This window comes from Salvelinus sp. IW2-2015, linkage group LG5 (genome assembly GCF_002910315.2).
Source record: "Salvelinus sp. IW2-2015 linkage group LG5, ASM291031v2, whole genome shotgun sequence".
Lineage (NCBI taxonomy): Eukaryota > Metazoa > Chordata > Actinopteri > Salmoniformes > Salmonidae > Salvelinus > Salvelinus sp. IW2-2015.
In genome coordinates this window covers 21271839-21285480 of record NC_036844.1, presented here as the reverse complement: position 1 = coordinate 21285480, position 13642 = coordinate 21271839, and the positions used below count along the sequence as shown (strand labels likewise).

General features: G+C 42.5%; 1 protein-coding gene across 1 annotated transcript in view; it reads left to right on the top strand.

The window, feature by feature from the left end:
* The window catches only part of LOC111964043 (BMP/retinoic acid-inducible neural-specific protein 1), a 141011-nt gene that overhangs the window by 30810 nt on the left and 96559 nt on the right, over nt 1–13642 (top strand). Inside the window, exon 2 of the mRNA XM_023987712.2 lies at nt 8465–8732. Coding sequence (XP_023843480.1) covers nt 8515–8732 — 218 coding nt within the window. The 5' untranslated portion in view covers nt 8465–8514. The remainder of the gene's footprint in view (nt 1–8464; nt 8733–13642) is intronic.

Below are 13642 nucleotides of genomic sequence, written 5' to 3'. Positions count from 1 at the left end.
TTGACTTGCTACCCCTTTTGTCCTCAGAACAGCCTCAATTCGTCTGAGCATGGACTCTACAAGGTGTCAATTGTTCCACAGGGATGCTGGCCCATGTTGAATCCAATGCTTTCCACAGTTGTGTCAAGTTGGCTGTATGTCCTTTGGGTGGTGGATCATTCTTGATACACACGGGAAACGGTTGAGCAGCATTGCAATTCATGACACACTCACTAGTGTGCCTGGCACCTACTACCATACCCCATTCAAAGGCACTTAAATACTTTGTCTTGCCCATTCACCCTCTGAATGGCACACATACACAATCCATGTCTCAATTGTCTCAAGGCCTAAAAATCCTCCTTTATCCTCTACAGGATCGGTGGGTCTCCCGGGTGAGCTAACGTAGGCTAATGCGATTAGCATGAGGTTGTAAGTAACAAGAAAATTTCCCCTAAAAATAGACATATCTGATATTGGCAGAAAGCTTAAATTCTTGTTAAACTAACTGCACTGTCCAATTTACAGTAGCTATTACAGTGAAATTATACCATGCTGTGGTTTGAGGAGAGTGCACAGTTATGAACTCGAAAATGTATTAATAAACCAATTAGGCACATTTGGGCAGTCTTGATACAAACGTTTAACAGAAATGCAATGGTTCATTGGATCAGTCTAAAACTTGCACATACACTGCTGCCATCTAGTCGTGTTGGATCCTTTAACCTGTCTCCTCCCCTTCATCTACACGGATTGAAGTGGATTTAACAAGTGACATCTATAAGGGATCATAGCTTTTACCTTGATTCACTCGGTCAGTCTATGTCATGGAAACGGCAGGTGTTCCTAATGTTTTGAACACTCAGTGTATAAGTATATACTAACAAAGCAATAGCAGCCTATAACATGTATACAGATCAAATACACACATGAACCCTAACAAAGTTCACTTACATGTTCAGTGACACACTAACACATGGTTGGGTAAGTCCAGGGAAGGCTTGTCTGTTCAGGAAAGGTCCAGCTATGAGTTGTAGTGGAGGACAGGAGTTTACAGAGACCTTCTCAACCTGCCCTCCGGGAAACAGCTAAAGCACAAGAAGGAATGGGGGCCTGTTACAGCCAACAAGTAGAGCATGTGATTGGCTGGCCCTGGTCAGCTGAATCAGTTCCCTGGTGAACTGAACCCGGATTCACAAAACCTTCTTAAGAATTAATAAAAAATGTATTAATAAGTGCCATGTTTACTTAAGTTTCTTCAAATCAATGTAAACCTTAATTTGAAAAGCTTTTGATTACATATTTGACTAAATAATGAATATTATAACAATGATTGTTGAAATGGTCATATCAAAAGAAGATAAAGCTAAATGTATTGATTCGAAAACTTCATTGAGAACAATAGTCAAACATATAATGGCAATATTCTAAAACACCAATAATCATATTTGTGACCAACTGACTCGATCTAATACTGTATGTAGCAACATTTGAAATTGTGTTTTTTTACATTGGATAAAAGTAGAGACTCAGAACTAGAAAATGGTATATCATACACTATGGTTGAGGAACAATGGGAAAGTTATTTTGCTTTAAAAGTTGATAAACTTGTAACCCCACTTTTGAGAAAATGGCCCTTGAATGTTTTGCTACACCTACCTACTGGAGAGCTCTTCATTATCTACACCCATTCAGCATCGTCAACACCCTCTTAAGCCTTAGCCCCACCCATTTCTTTAAAGATTCACATGTGCTAAACAAAGTGAGTAAGGTAGTGAACTAAACAACCAAAGATTTCACGACTAAAGGCTGGTTTATACTATGTCAATCGACATGTCTGTAGACAGTTGTCGCAGTGTCATCATGCACATTCTATTGTCGTCCGACATCAAGCATAAACACAGAAACGACAACCTGGTCGTCTAAAATAGCATAACTGGTGTATTTTAACATCAATAAACCCATCCGTTTAAAACTGAATTTAGTATATGTCAATCTAGCAAACCAAACAACTAAAAGCAACTTTTTAAACAATGTTTTGGTTCGTTTCTAGCTTGTTAGCTAGTTCAAATAATGACCATATCATATAGCTGACAACGTCTTAACTAAGCTAAGTTGTATTCATTATTAGAGGAAAATAAACTCACAAGATCGTTATTTACAAGTTAATGTTGAGCTAATTACAGAAAATAGCTTACGGTTATGAGTGTTATGAAATAAAAGCAGGGCATTCTACCAGAAAATGTTAGAACTTAGACACTGTCTCGTTGGCCTAACGTTATGTCCTAATTTGACTTTGATGCAGATCGTGTTGTTCTACACATGGTAAAATCTAAGTTTATTTGATACTGTAAGCCTAGTTTCCTGAAACAAATCACATTTAGTGATTCAAAGATTGCTATGATACTTTGAATGATGGAAGTTCTTTGGTTAGCTGCTAGAGAGAGGAAGAGAGAGAGGGAGAACCCACAGAGGCCCCTCAGAAATTGGATGGATCCTCTAAATGTCCCTGACCATGTTCTACTCAGGCAATATCGAATACCACGACACTCTGTCATGTACTTGGCTGACCTTCTAAATTAAAACTTAAAAAGACCATGAGAGCATGCCGTCTTCCAATCATCCTACAAATCATGATAGCCCTGAGATTCCTAGCATTGGGATCCTTTCAAGCCTTGCTTGCAGGCACAGAGTTAGTCAGTCCTCTGTGAGTCGGGTGGTTAGTGCAGTGTGTGATGCACTGAGTCGTCATGTGCGAAGATTTATCAAGTTCCCATCAACTGAAGCTGAACAAGTAAGCACCACTCAAAAGTTTATTGGGGTGGCTAACTTCCCCAATGTCGTTGGTGCAGTGGATGGGACCAGTGTGGCAATAAAGGTCTGTGACGATGACAGGCACAGTATTGCCACACTGGTCCCATCCACTGCACCAACGTCAAAACATGTCTACATAAGTTTATGAAATGTTTTGCAACAGAATCGGTGGAATGAATACACCCTTGATCACCCGCACACACAGTTCACTTTCATAGCAGCCACATACAGCATCATCATTTTGCTCTTTATATAATTCCTTATTGCGTCTGCGCGCTCTCCTCCTCTCACCTTTTCCCTTCCCTTGTGGACTTCATTGCACAACACAACAGCTGTCTGTGATCAGGTGCAAAAACCTATCCAAGCCAAACCTTCAAACCATAACCGCTAATCGCTACATAGCCTACATCGTTTTCACCATATTGACGTTATAGCCAATAAACTAGAACTAACATGTTAGAAAACCCACAATCCAATCCAATACAGCTCTACACAGCACAGTGTAAAGCAAGCTGTTTAGCAGTTAGACTGGCAGGTCCCGATGACAATACATTAATAGGATAGCCTTAGCCAGCTAGCTAACATAAATAGCATGCCTCTTTGTTAGAGTCAGCTTGCTAAATTAGCAACATTAGCTAGCTAAGTAAGTGAAACATAAACTAACAAGAACAAAGACAACAAAGTATCTCTCTCTCTCTCTCTGCTGCTTCTCCTTAACTGTTTTATGAATTAATTTGTTAAAAACTGTTCAACTATTGTCTTTCTCTCTCTTTACGTCAACTACTCACCCAACTTCATGCACTGCAGTGCTAGCTAGCTGTAGCTTACACTTTCAGTACTATATTCATTCTCTGACCCTTTGACTGGATGGACAACATGTCAGTTGTCCGTTGCAAAAGCTCTGACAGGTTTGAGGACGTCTTCCGGAAGTCATCATAATTACTGTGTAAGTCTATAGAAGGGGGTGAGAAACATGAGCCACTTAGGTTTTGTATTGAAGTCAATGTACCCAAAGGAGGATGAAAAACAGCTGTCCTCCGGCTACACTATGCTGCTGCTCTAGAGGGTACTGTTGAGGCTACAGAATTTCATTTCAAAACAGTGTGTTTTAATCAGGTATTTGGTGACGTGAATATATTGTAGTATAGTTTTATCTAAAAAATGTGGTCTGTTACGGCCAGCAGGTAGAGCCTGTGATTGGCTGGCCCTGCTCAGCTGAATGAGTTCGCTGGTGAACTAGACTTTTGTAATGTTTCACTATTTTTATTTTTATGTAATTCACTCAGTAGGAGGGTCCTCCCCTTCCTCCTCTAAGGAGCCTCCACTGACACACACAGACACACACACACACACGACACATCGCACACACACAGGTAGACATGATGCATTCTGTTTCCCAAACTCGGAGCAATATCATTTATGAATCCCCTTCTCTCCATCTCCCCTCTCAATTAGATGATGCATTGTTATGTTCTGACAGCCAACTTGAAATTAGTTTAAACTAATTAAATTAAAGCAGGCTTCATTAAATTACCCTGCCATGGATTTGTCATTGCCACAGCATTTCTGGTTAGTGGCAAAGCAACCTAAGTCAATGCCACCCTGTTTCTTTCCAGTCTCAGTTCTGCAACCATAGCAGAAAACCTGCATTGTCTGCAGTCATTGTTGTTAAGGTTCTATTTTCATGAACCGCACGCTATTGTGTGCAACATCACAATGGGTAACATATTATACAGTAAACTATATGACCGTGGGTACTCTGGTAGTCATGGGTTAGGGTATATAGCCTACAGTAGGATATATGGATGCAGATAGACTAAACTGAGATTTGGATGTGTCCGAACTGATCCACAAATCCTACTAAATCATCACAGATTAATGCATTGGCAGATATAGTCATCTATTTGATGGTATACTGTAAAGAACCCTGCCAGTACATATATATGGCTGCCATTACTGTACAATAGCTTTTGTAATCAAACTCTTCTTCCCCCCTTTTACAGTAAAAGATTAGAACCATTAAATTGTGGCTGCTCTTTTATGACTTGTTATTGTCTAATAAAGCATGAAAAAGGAAGAATTTCTGCATATAGTGGCACTAATTTGATAGCTTGATGTTCTACAGCCAGGGGCCAAAGTTCTTAAACATAATTACAGATGGAAATGGTTTTCTTATCAGTAACTAAAGACATGACTCCACTGGCAAGTTGGATAATAATGTATGGTGACATCGTACAATGACTAAATGTATCATTTTAATACTCTGTCAGAAATGGTTTCAATTCTGTCTGGAATTATTCACAGTATGGTCATTATGCAGTAATTGATGAGTGTAATATCTTGTAATATCCTGTGGTCCATGCAATGTGACAGTAGGGTACCATTGACTTCTGGGATGTTATTAAGATCCCGACAACTGGGTTCAGGTGCAAAAGTAGATTTTATTTATTTTACAGTGCAGGCAGTGATGTAGAAGAATGGATTCAGAGTTGATATAGTTTACAAAAATAAACTAACTTTGCCAAAATAGCAAAATCTCCTCTACTCAAGAACCGGCAAAACGTCCATTGACTTATACATCTTGGTATATGGCAGAGCATGTTACCTGTACAAGCATCTCTTCAGGAATGAGGAGCACAGGAATCCTAATTTAAACCATTCACACCTTTAAAACAGATGCATTCCTAATAATAGTGATTATAGACTTAAATGGCAATACTATTGCACAATTAACATGACATTGGTCAACACTTAAGCTAATGAAACCAATGGCATAATGAGCATAAACATTAGCATTCACAATCAACTTTAAAAACACCCCCGGAATGGAAGAAAACAATTTGCAATCTGTGGCTAAAATTATGAACATGACCAGGCGCACGCTTACCTAGGAAGCCAGTTCAAGATGGTGGTGAATAGAGCGGTGGTGAGTAGAGCGGTGGTGAATAGAGCGGTGGTGAGTAGAGCGGTGGTGAATAGAGGCGTGGTGAATAGAGCGGTGGTGAGTAGAGCGGTGGTGTATAGAGGCGTGGTGAATAGAGCGGTGGTGAATAGAGCGGTGGTGAATGGAGAGCGGATGGTGATAGAGCGGTGGTGAGTAGAGGCGGTGGTGAGTAGAGCGGTGGTGAATAGAGGCGGTGTGGTGAATAGAGGCGTGGTGAATAGAGCGGTGGTGAGTAGATAGCGGTGGTGAATAGAGCGGTGGTGAATAGAGGCGTGGTGATAGAGCGGTGGTGAATAGAGGCGGTGGTGGAGTAGAGCGGTGGTGAGTAGAGCGTGGTGAATAGAGCCTGGTGAATAAGAGGCGTGGTGAATAGAGCGGTGGTGAATAGAGGCGGTGGTGAATAGAGCGGTGGTGAGTAGAGCGGTGGGTGAATAGAGCGGTGGTGAGTAGAGCGTGTGAAGTGAAGCGGGTGGTGAGTAGAGCGGTGGTGAGTAGAGGCGGGTGGTGAATAGAGCGGTGGTGAGTAGAGCGGTGGTAGTAGAGCGGGGTAGTGAGTAGAGCGGTGGTGAAGTAGAGGCGTGGTGAGTAGAGCGTGGTGAAAGAGCGGTGTGAGTAGAGGCGGGTGGTGAGTAGAGCGGTGGTGAGTAAGAGCGGTGGTGAGTAGACGGGCGGTGGTGAGTAGAGCGGATGAGGTGAATAGAGCGGTGATGGTAGAGCGGTGGTGAGATAGAGCGGTGGTGAGTAGAAGCGTTGGTGAGTAGAGCGGTGGTGAGTAAGAGCGGTGGTGAGATAGAGCGTGTGTGGTGAATAGAGCGGTGCGTGAATAGAGCGGTGGGTGAAGTAGAACGGGTGGTGAAATAGGAGCGGTGGTGAGTAGAGCGGTGGTGAGTAGAGCGGTGGTGAGTAGAGCGGTGGTGAATAGAGCGGTGGTGAGTAGAGCACTGGTGAGTAGAGCGGTGGTGAATAGAGCGGTGGTGAATAGAGCGGTGGTGAGTAGAACGGTGGTGAGTAGAGCGGTGGTGAGTAGAGCGTAGTGAGTAGAGCGGTGGTGAATAGAGCGGTGGTGAGTAGCCAAGATTGCTACACCAACCAAAATAAATACAATCCAGAACATTTATCAATTATATGATAACCAAACTCAGGCATTTGTGCTCTTATATAATATTGTAGCGATCCTTGCTATATGAGCCACGTTACAATTTCCGCCAAGTGGTTTAACCCGATTGGCGCGAAGGGTTATTGCCTTTCACGCCTGAGTCCCAGGTTTGCTTCCCACTTCCTATGTTCTCTGTATCGGTGTCAGAAGAGGGATACCAGCTGTGAGGCCATCTGAACTCACTGCCCCGGATGTGTGAGTGGGCTGAGGCTAGTAGAAGCACAGGGACGTGCATCTTTCAGAGGGTGCAATGTACCGAGCCACGTTACAATTCCCATCAAGTGGATTAACCGTATTGGCGCGATGCGTAGGTTATTTGCCTTTCACACTGGAGACTTCGCCGATCAACATGGCACATGTCACTTCCCGCTCCCTCCGTTCACTACAATATAAAGCATGATGTTGAATGGGATTAGGAGTTTGGTTAGACATGTTTGTACCAAACAATCAGTCTGTTTGTGTCTGGAGAAATAGAGGGAAATGTCCCAACCTGAAAGCTCACAGACACATTGTCACATGGGAATTAGACACACATGTATTATTATCTTCTGGGTGGTTGTACATTGTGCAAAATTATGGCTATCCCTTTTGGATGCATGTACACTTATTTGCGCCCAGTCTGTTCATTTGTATGTCATGTGTATAAGACTGGGTAGATATAATTAGTGCTGCATGGTCATCATAGTATGTGATCTGAAAACAAGACTTGTCCAGTCTGACCTGAGATCTGTCTAACAGACTCTCGAGGTCACTTGCCAATCAATATCATTATAAATCATTGTTAACTTCGCTGAGGTTTGCTTTTGGAGAACCTTGCATGCTGTACTCATCCATGTATTGCCAATGTGTCCAATTCCTCTGATACATTGGCTTTACATTATTGATTGGACAGAGGTTCGCCTTCAAATCTGCATTGCCATGTCAATACACTTTGGACCACCAATTCCCATGTTCACTTAACCAATATATCTTCAGATAACCAATGTATCTCAAGTGAATGCTCATTTAAGGATATCACACCAATCACGCCATATTGAATACAGCACCACTGAAGTGTTCAAACGATCCATCATATCGCCCGTCGATTGGCAACATTTTGCCTAGCAATTTATTTCCTGAGGGAACATCAGATGATGCTTCCCCACGTAAACCAGCTCCATGTCACAACTTATCATAAAGCAGCCTCTTAACCTTGTCTGAACTTATCATGGCACCAATTAGTCTGGAGAAAGAGAAGGCCACACATCCAGGGATGTAATTCATTTTCATCTGCTGAAAGGGCAACATTCCTCGTTAGTATGGAAAGCTGCAATCTGGACCCTGACTGGGAGGAGGATACGAGGGGCTTGAGATTTGGGGGGAAAAAGAACAACATAAATAAATCCACAAATCATATCACATCGAAAACAGTCTTTCGGTGACACTGTCTTGTTCGTTTTCCGTCAATGCCGATTAGCCTAATTCTATTAAGTCTGTTTCGCTGACGCCCCAGTATTTTTAAAATAGACTCGTCATGTAAATATATTTCCCCCCCCTCTCTCTTCCCCCTCTTTCTCTCTGTCTTTCCACAGGTCTCCACATAATGGAGCGAGAATGAACAGAGAGCGGCTGAAAGAAAAGCATGAACTGGAGGTTTATTGAGGTCATCTGCTTCCTGTTTATATGGGACCATATAACAGTTCAGTCTTCCCGCCAGGACCTGTCCGCTGCCGATCAACATGTCACTAAGCAGTTTGATTGGCTCATCTCCGACCGCGGACCTTTCCACCACTCTCGGAGTTACCTCTCCTTTGTGGAAAGATTCCGCCAAGGATTTACAACCAGATATAAAATTTATAGGTGAGTTCACTTTAATTTGTGCATTTGGGTGGTGCTGATGTTGCAGAGGTTTTAAAGACACTCTCTGGCTAAATGTTTTTTTTCTATTTTGAGTCTCTATTTTGAGTCTCTTTGGAAGAGACCGCGCAAAGGTGTACTGTGTACAAGTTTTGTGTGAAAGTGCACCCTTTTTACAGAGTTATTGTACCACACACACACAAGAAAGTGGCTGTGCTGTGTGTGTTACGTTATGGAGTGGCTGTGCTGTCTGTTAGGCTGTGTGTCTGCTTAGAGGCAGGGGGTGTTATAAATACGTTATGCAACCACCAGCCATTGTAGTTATTTGCCTCACACATTGTGGCTCAGCTAATCATTCCCCAATTAAATAGTGATGTTAAGAGGATAGACAGCTGCAATGTGACAGAGATGGAGTCACAGCCATCCTCTCTCTGATTGGCCTCTCAGACTCTACTGAATAGCTGTGTATAAAAAGCGTCTATATTAAAACGATAGACAAAAGCTGCATGGCTTGGCAGTCTGGATGAAATAAAACATCTAAGCACTGCATTGATACTGGCGCTGTATATTTTAGTTAAGTGCTGGCATTATTATTATGATTATGCAAATGTGTAGACATGTGGTAGCGATCTATTCAGGGCTACTGTGTGTGTTTGACAATGAAGACCCAAACGGCACAAGTTAAATGTTAAGCCTGGCTTGAGGAAGGGAGGTCAATGTAGTATGCAATCATTGTCGTTTCTAATTCTTGTTTTCCATGTCTGGTTGTGTTTTTGTCTTGAGAGAATAAATCGGCAACATGATATTGACAAATATGTCAAACACACAAGCACACACAACTTTACTTCGTATTCTAGAAGTATGGCATAGTTGTCAAGGATTCTAGCTAGCATTTTGTAATGGGATATGGTTGGCATTCTCTTGACAGGCATCAGCGTTCATGTAGTATTCTTTCCTCCCTGCTACATTACGTGTTGTGAAATACATGATCTGTCGGTGTTGGATTTCAAATATCATCCTTCTATTTCCTGCTGTCTTTGCATTGCAAATCTCCTTACAATTGACTGACAAGGTACAGCAAGTACATACTGTACCTAGGAGCTTCCCCTTTAGAGGTGTGTGCTTAGTTTTTCCTGCTCTGCAGTCCAAAATCCTAGAGAGAGAAAGGGGAGAGAGAGCGAGAGTGATAGGGAGACCAAGACAAGAGAGACTCATCAACATGTTACATTCATTTAGCGGTACGGTTAAACAGGGTCTCTCTGTTCTTTCCCTCCTCATTTCATAGATCGCCCCAGTAGCCTCTGGTCCCCACTGGGTTTGCTGTCTTTATATTGTCACATGTAAACAGAGCATTTACATAATATGTAGCTTGACAGCCTGGATGGTATACAGAGGCAGGAATCTCAGACTAACACGTTTCCCCACAGCCATCCATGGCCCCATGCTGCTGTCGTGTGTGTGGCTTATGATGCTCGTTCGATTAATGAAAGAATCAGAAGAGGAGGCTCAGGCATTATGTATTTGCCTGGGGAACAGAGTCTCTGGCACTACAACACAAAGGTTGCAGAAGCAGGCTAGCTCGACTACCTCCTCACGTCTTGGTTACCTATCAAACAGTAGGAGACATCGAATTCAGCTGTCAGTGCAAGGTATTGCCTTGCTTGTGACAAGACAATTAAATCTTGCATCTATACGGAGTGAAATCCATTACACTTCTCATTAAAAATGAAAAGTAGAAATCTGCAATCACATCTGTTACACATCTGGGCCACTGTCAGACAAACCGATCTGAGTCATCTGTCAACTGGATGGATTCAAAGGAAAATCTACATTCGGTTTAGTTGTTTTGTGTTATACATATCCTTCATTTTGATGAAGAGTGGGCTGTATTTAACAAAGGGCAGCCATGCCCTCCAGATCCACCATCAAACACGATGTGTTTTCCTATACAACGAATACGTTTACAGTGAATTATTGTGGTAATTACTTGTCTGAGCCTTTTATGTACATGCACAGGATGATATAGTACATAAACATATACTGCCAGTCTACTGCCAATACAAAAATTATTATTATTCACCCTGTTTGCACATCTCACCCAAACTAGTGGAGGTAATATGAAATTAGCTTTTGCAAAAATGTACAATGTGTTGTGAAAACTATCCAATTATCTATGAAAGTATCCAGCTGTGAAATTGGCATAAACGCTCCCATGGTCATAGATTATTCCAATCACACTTGGTAAAAAGGTAAAAATGATAAAGCTGTCTTCGTTCTCCTATGCTCTCACCCTCAGGTTCCCAAAAACCTTAGCTACAGAGACAGTTACAATGTCACATATGACTCCTTTTCCACCTCTTTTTGTCTCCCTTTTTGTCTCCCAAGTAAGTAAGTTGAGAAATAAATAAAGAATCGGCAGCAGATGCTAACTGGCAATGAGAAGTGAATAGCTTTGTAAATTTCCCCAGGGCTTCCGCTGTCTTTGCGATTTACTGGTTAGAAAGTGGTTGAATCAGACTTACAGGGAGACAAAGCATCCCTCTCTGCCTCCCTTATCAAGAGAGATTATCCCAAGGCGGACCGTTGGACAATGCCAACCTGATCAGCAACAAACAAATCTCTCTCGTTTTTAATAACCTCTGCAACGTGCCTCATTCTGCACGCCAAACACACACATTTAGGACGCACTTGTGCTTGTTTGGCACAACGGAAAGGTCACCATCACATGGAGCAAAGAAACACTATGTTGCTACACTTACCCCACCCCCGGAGGTGTGTGTCTTCCTTCCCTAAGAGTAATTGGAATGCATTGGTTAAGGAATCGGCTGCGACGAAAGTGCCCTTTTTCTCCCTTCTATGCATATTATACAGTGGCTTGCGAAAGTATTCACCCCCGTGGCATTTTTCCTATTTTGTTGCCTTACAACCTGAAATTAAAATAGATTTTGGGGGCGTGAGTATCATTTGATTTACACAACATACCTACCACTTTGAAGATGCAAAATATGTTTGTTGTGAAATAAACAAGAAATAAGACAAAAAAAACTGAAAACTTGAGCATGCATAACTATTCACCCCCCAAAGTCAATACTTTGTAGAGCCACCTTTTGCAGCAATTACAGCTGCAAGTATCTTGGGGTATGTCTCTATAAGCTTGGCACATCTAACCACTGGGATTTTTGCCCATTCTCCAAGGCAAAACTGCTTCAGCTCCTTCAAGTTGGATGGGTTCCGCTGGTGTACAGCAATCTTTAAGTCATACCACATATTCTCAATTGGATTGAGGTCTCAGCTTTGACTAGGCCATTCCAAGACATTTAAATGTTTCCCCTTAAACCACTCGAGTGTTGCTTTAGCAGTATGCTTAGGGTCATTGTCCTGCTGGAAGGTGAACCTGCGTCCCAGTCTCAAATCTCTGGAAGACTGAAACAAGTTTCCCTCAAGAATTTCCCTGTATTTTGCGCCATCCATCATTCGTTAAATTCTGACCAGTTTCCCAGTCCCTGCCAATGAAAAACATCCTCACAGCATGATGCTGCCACCACCATGCTTCACTGTGGGGATGGTGTTGTCGGGGTGATGAGAGGTGTTGGGTTTGCGCCAGACATTGAGTTTTCCTTGATGCCAAAAAGCTCAATTTTAGTCTTATCTGACCAGAGTACCTTCTTCCATATGTTTGGGGAGTCTGCCACATTCCTTTTGGCGAACACCAAACGTGTTTGCTTATTTTTTTCTTTAAGCATTGGCTTTTTTTCTGCCCACTCTTCTGTAAAGCCCAGCTCTGTGGAGTGTACGGCTCAAAGTGGTCCTATGGACAGATACTCCAATCTCCACTGTGGAGCTTTGCAGCTCCTTCAGGGTTGTCTTTGGTCTCTTTGTTGTCTCTCAGATTAATGCCCTCCATGCATGGTCCATGAGTTTTGGTGGGTGGCCCACTCTTGGCAGGTTTGCTGTGGTGCCATATTCTTTCAATTTTTTAATAATAGATTTAATGGTGCCCCTTGGGATGTTCAAAGTTTCAGATATTTTTTTATAACCCAACCCTGATCTGTACTTCTCCATAACTTTGTCCCTGACCTGTTTGAAGAGCTCCTTGGTCTTCATGGTGCCGCTTGCTTGGTGGTGCCACTTGCTTAATGGTGTTGCAGACTCTGGGGCCTTTCAGAACAGGTGTATATATACAGTGGGGAGAACAAGTATTTGATACACTGCCGATTTTGCAGGTTTTCCTACTTACAAAGCATGTAGAGGTCTGTACTTTTTATCATAGGTACACTTCAACTGTGAGAGACGGAATCTAAAACAAAAACCCAGAAAATCACATTGTATGATTTTTAAGTAATTAATTTGCATTTTATTGCATGACATAAGTATTTGATCACCTACCAACCAGTAAGAATTCCGGCTCTCACAGACCTATTAGTTTTTCTTTAAGAAGCCCTCCTGTTCTCCACTCATTACCTGTATTAACTGCACCTGTTTGAACTGTCGTTACCTGTTTATAAAAGACACCTGTCCACACACTCAATCAAACAGACTCCAACCTCTCCACAATGGCCAAGCCAGAGAGCTGTTGTAAGGACATCAGGGATAAAATTGTAGACCTGAACAAGGCTGGGATGGGCTACAGGACAATAGGCAAGCAGCTTGGTGAGAAGGCAACAACTGTTGGCGCAATTATTAGAAAATGGAAGAAGTTGAAGATGACGGTCAATCACCCTCGGTCTGGGGCTCCATGCAAGATCTCACCTCGTGGGGCATCAATGATCATGGGGAAGGTGAGGGATCAGCCCAGAACTACACGGCAGGACCTGGTCAATGACCTGAAGAGAGCTGGGACCACAGTCTCAAAGAAAACCATTATACCACACTACGCCGTCATGGATTAAATCCTGCAGCACACGCAAGGGCCC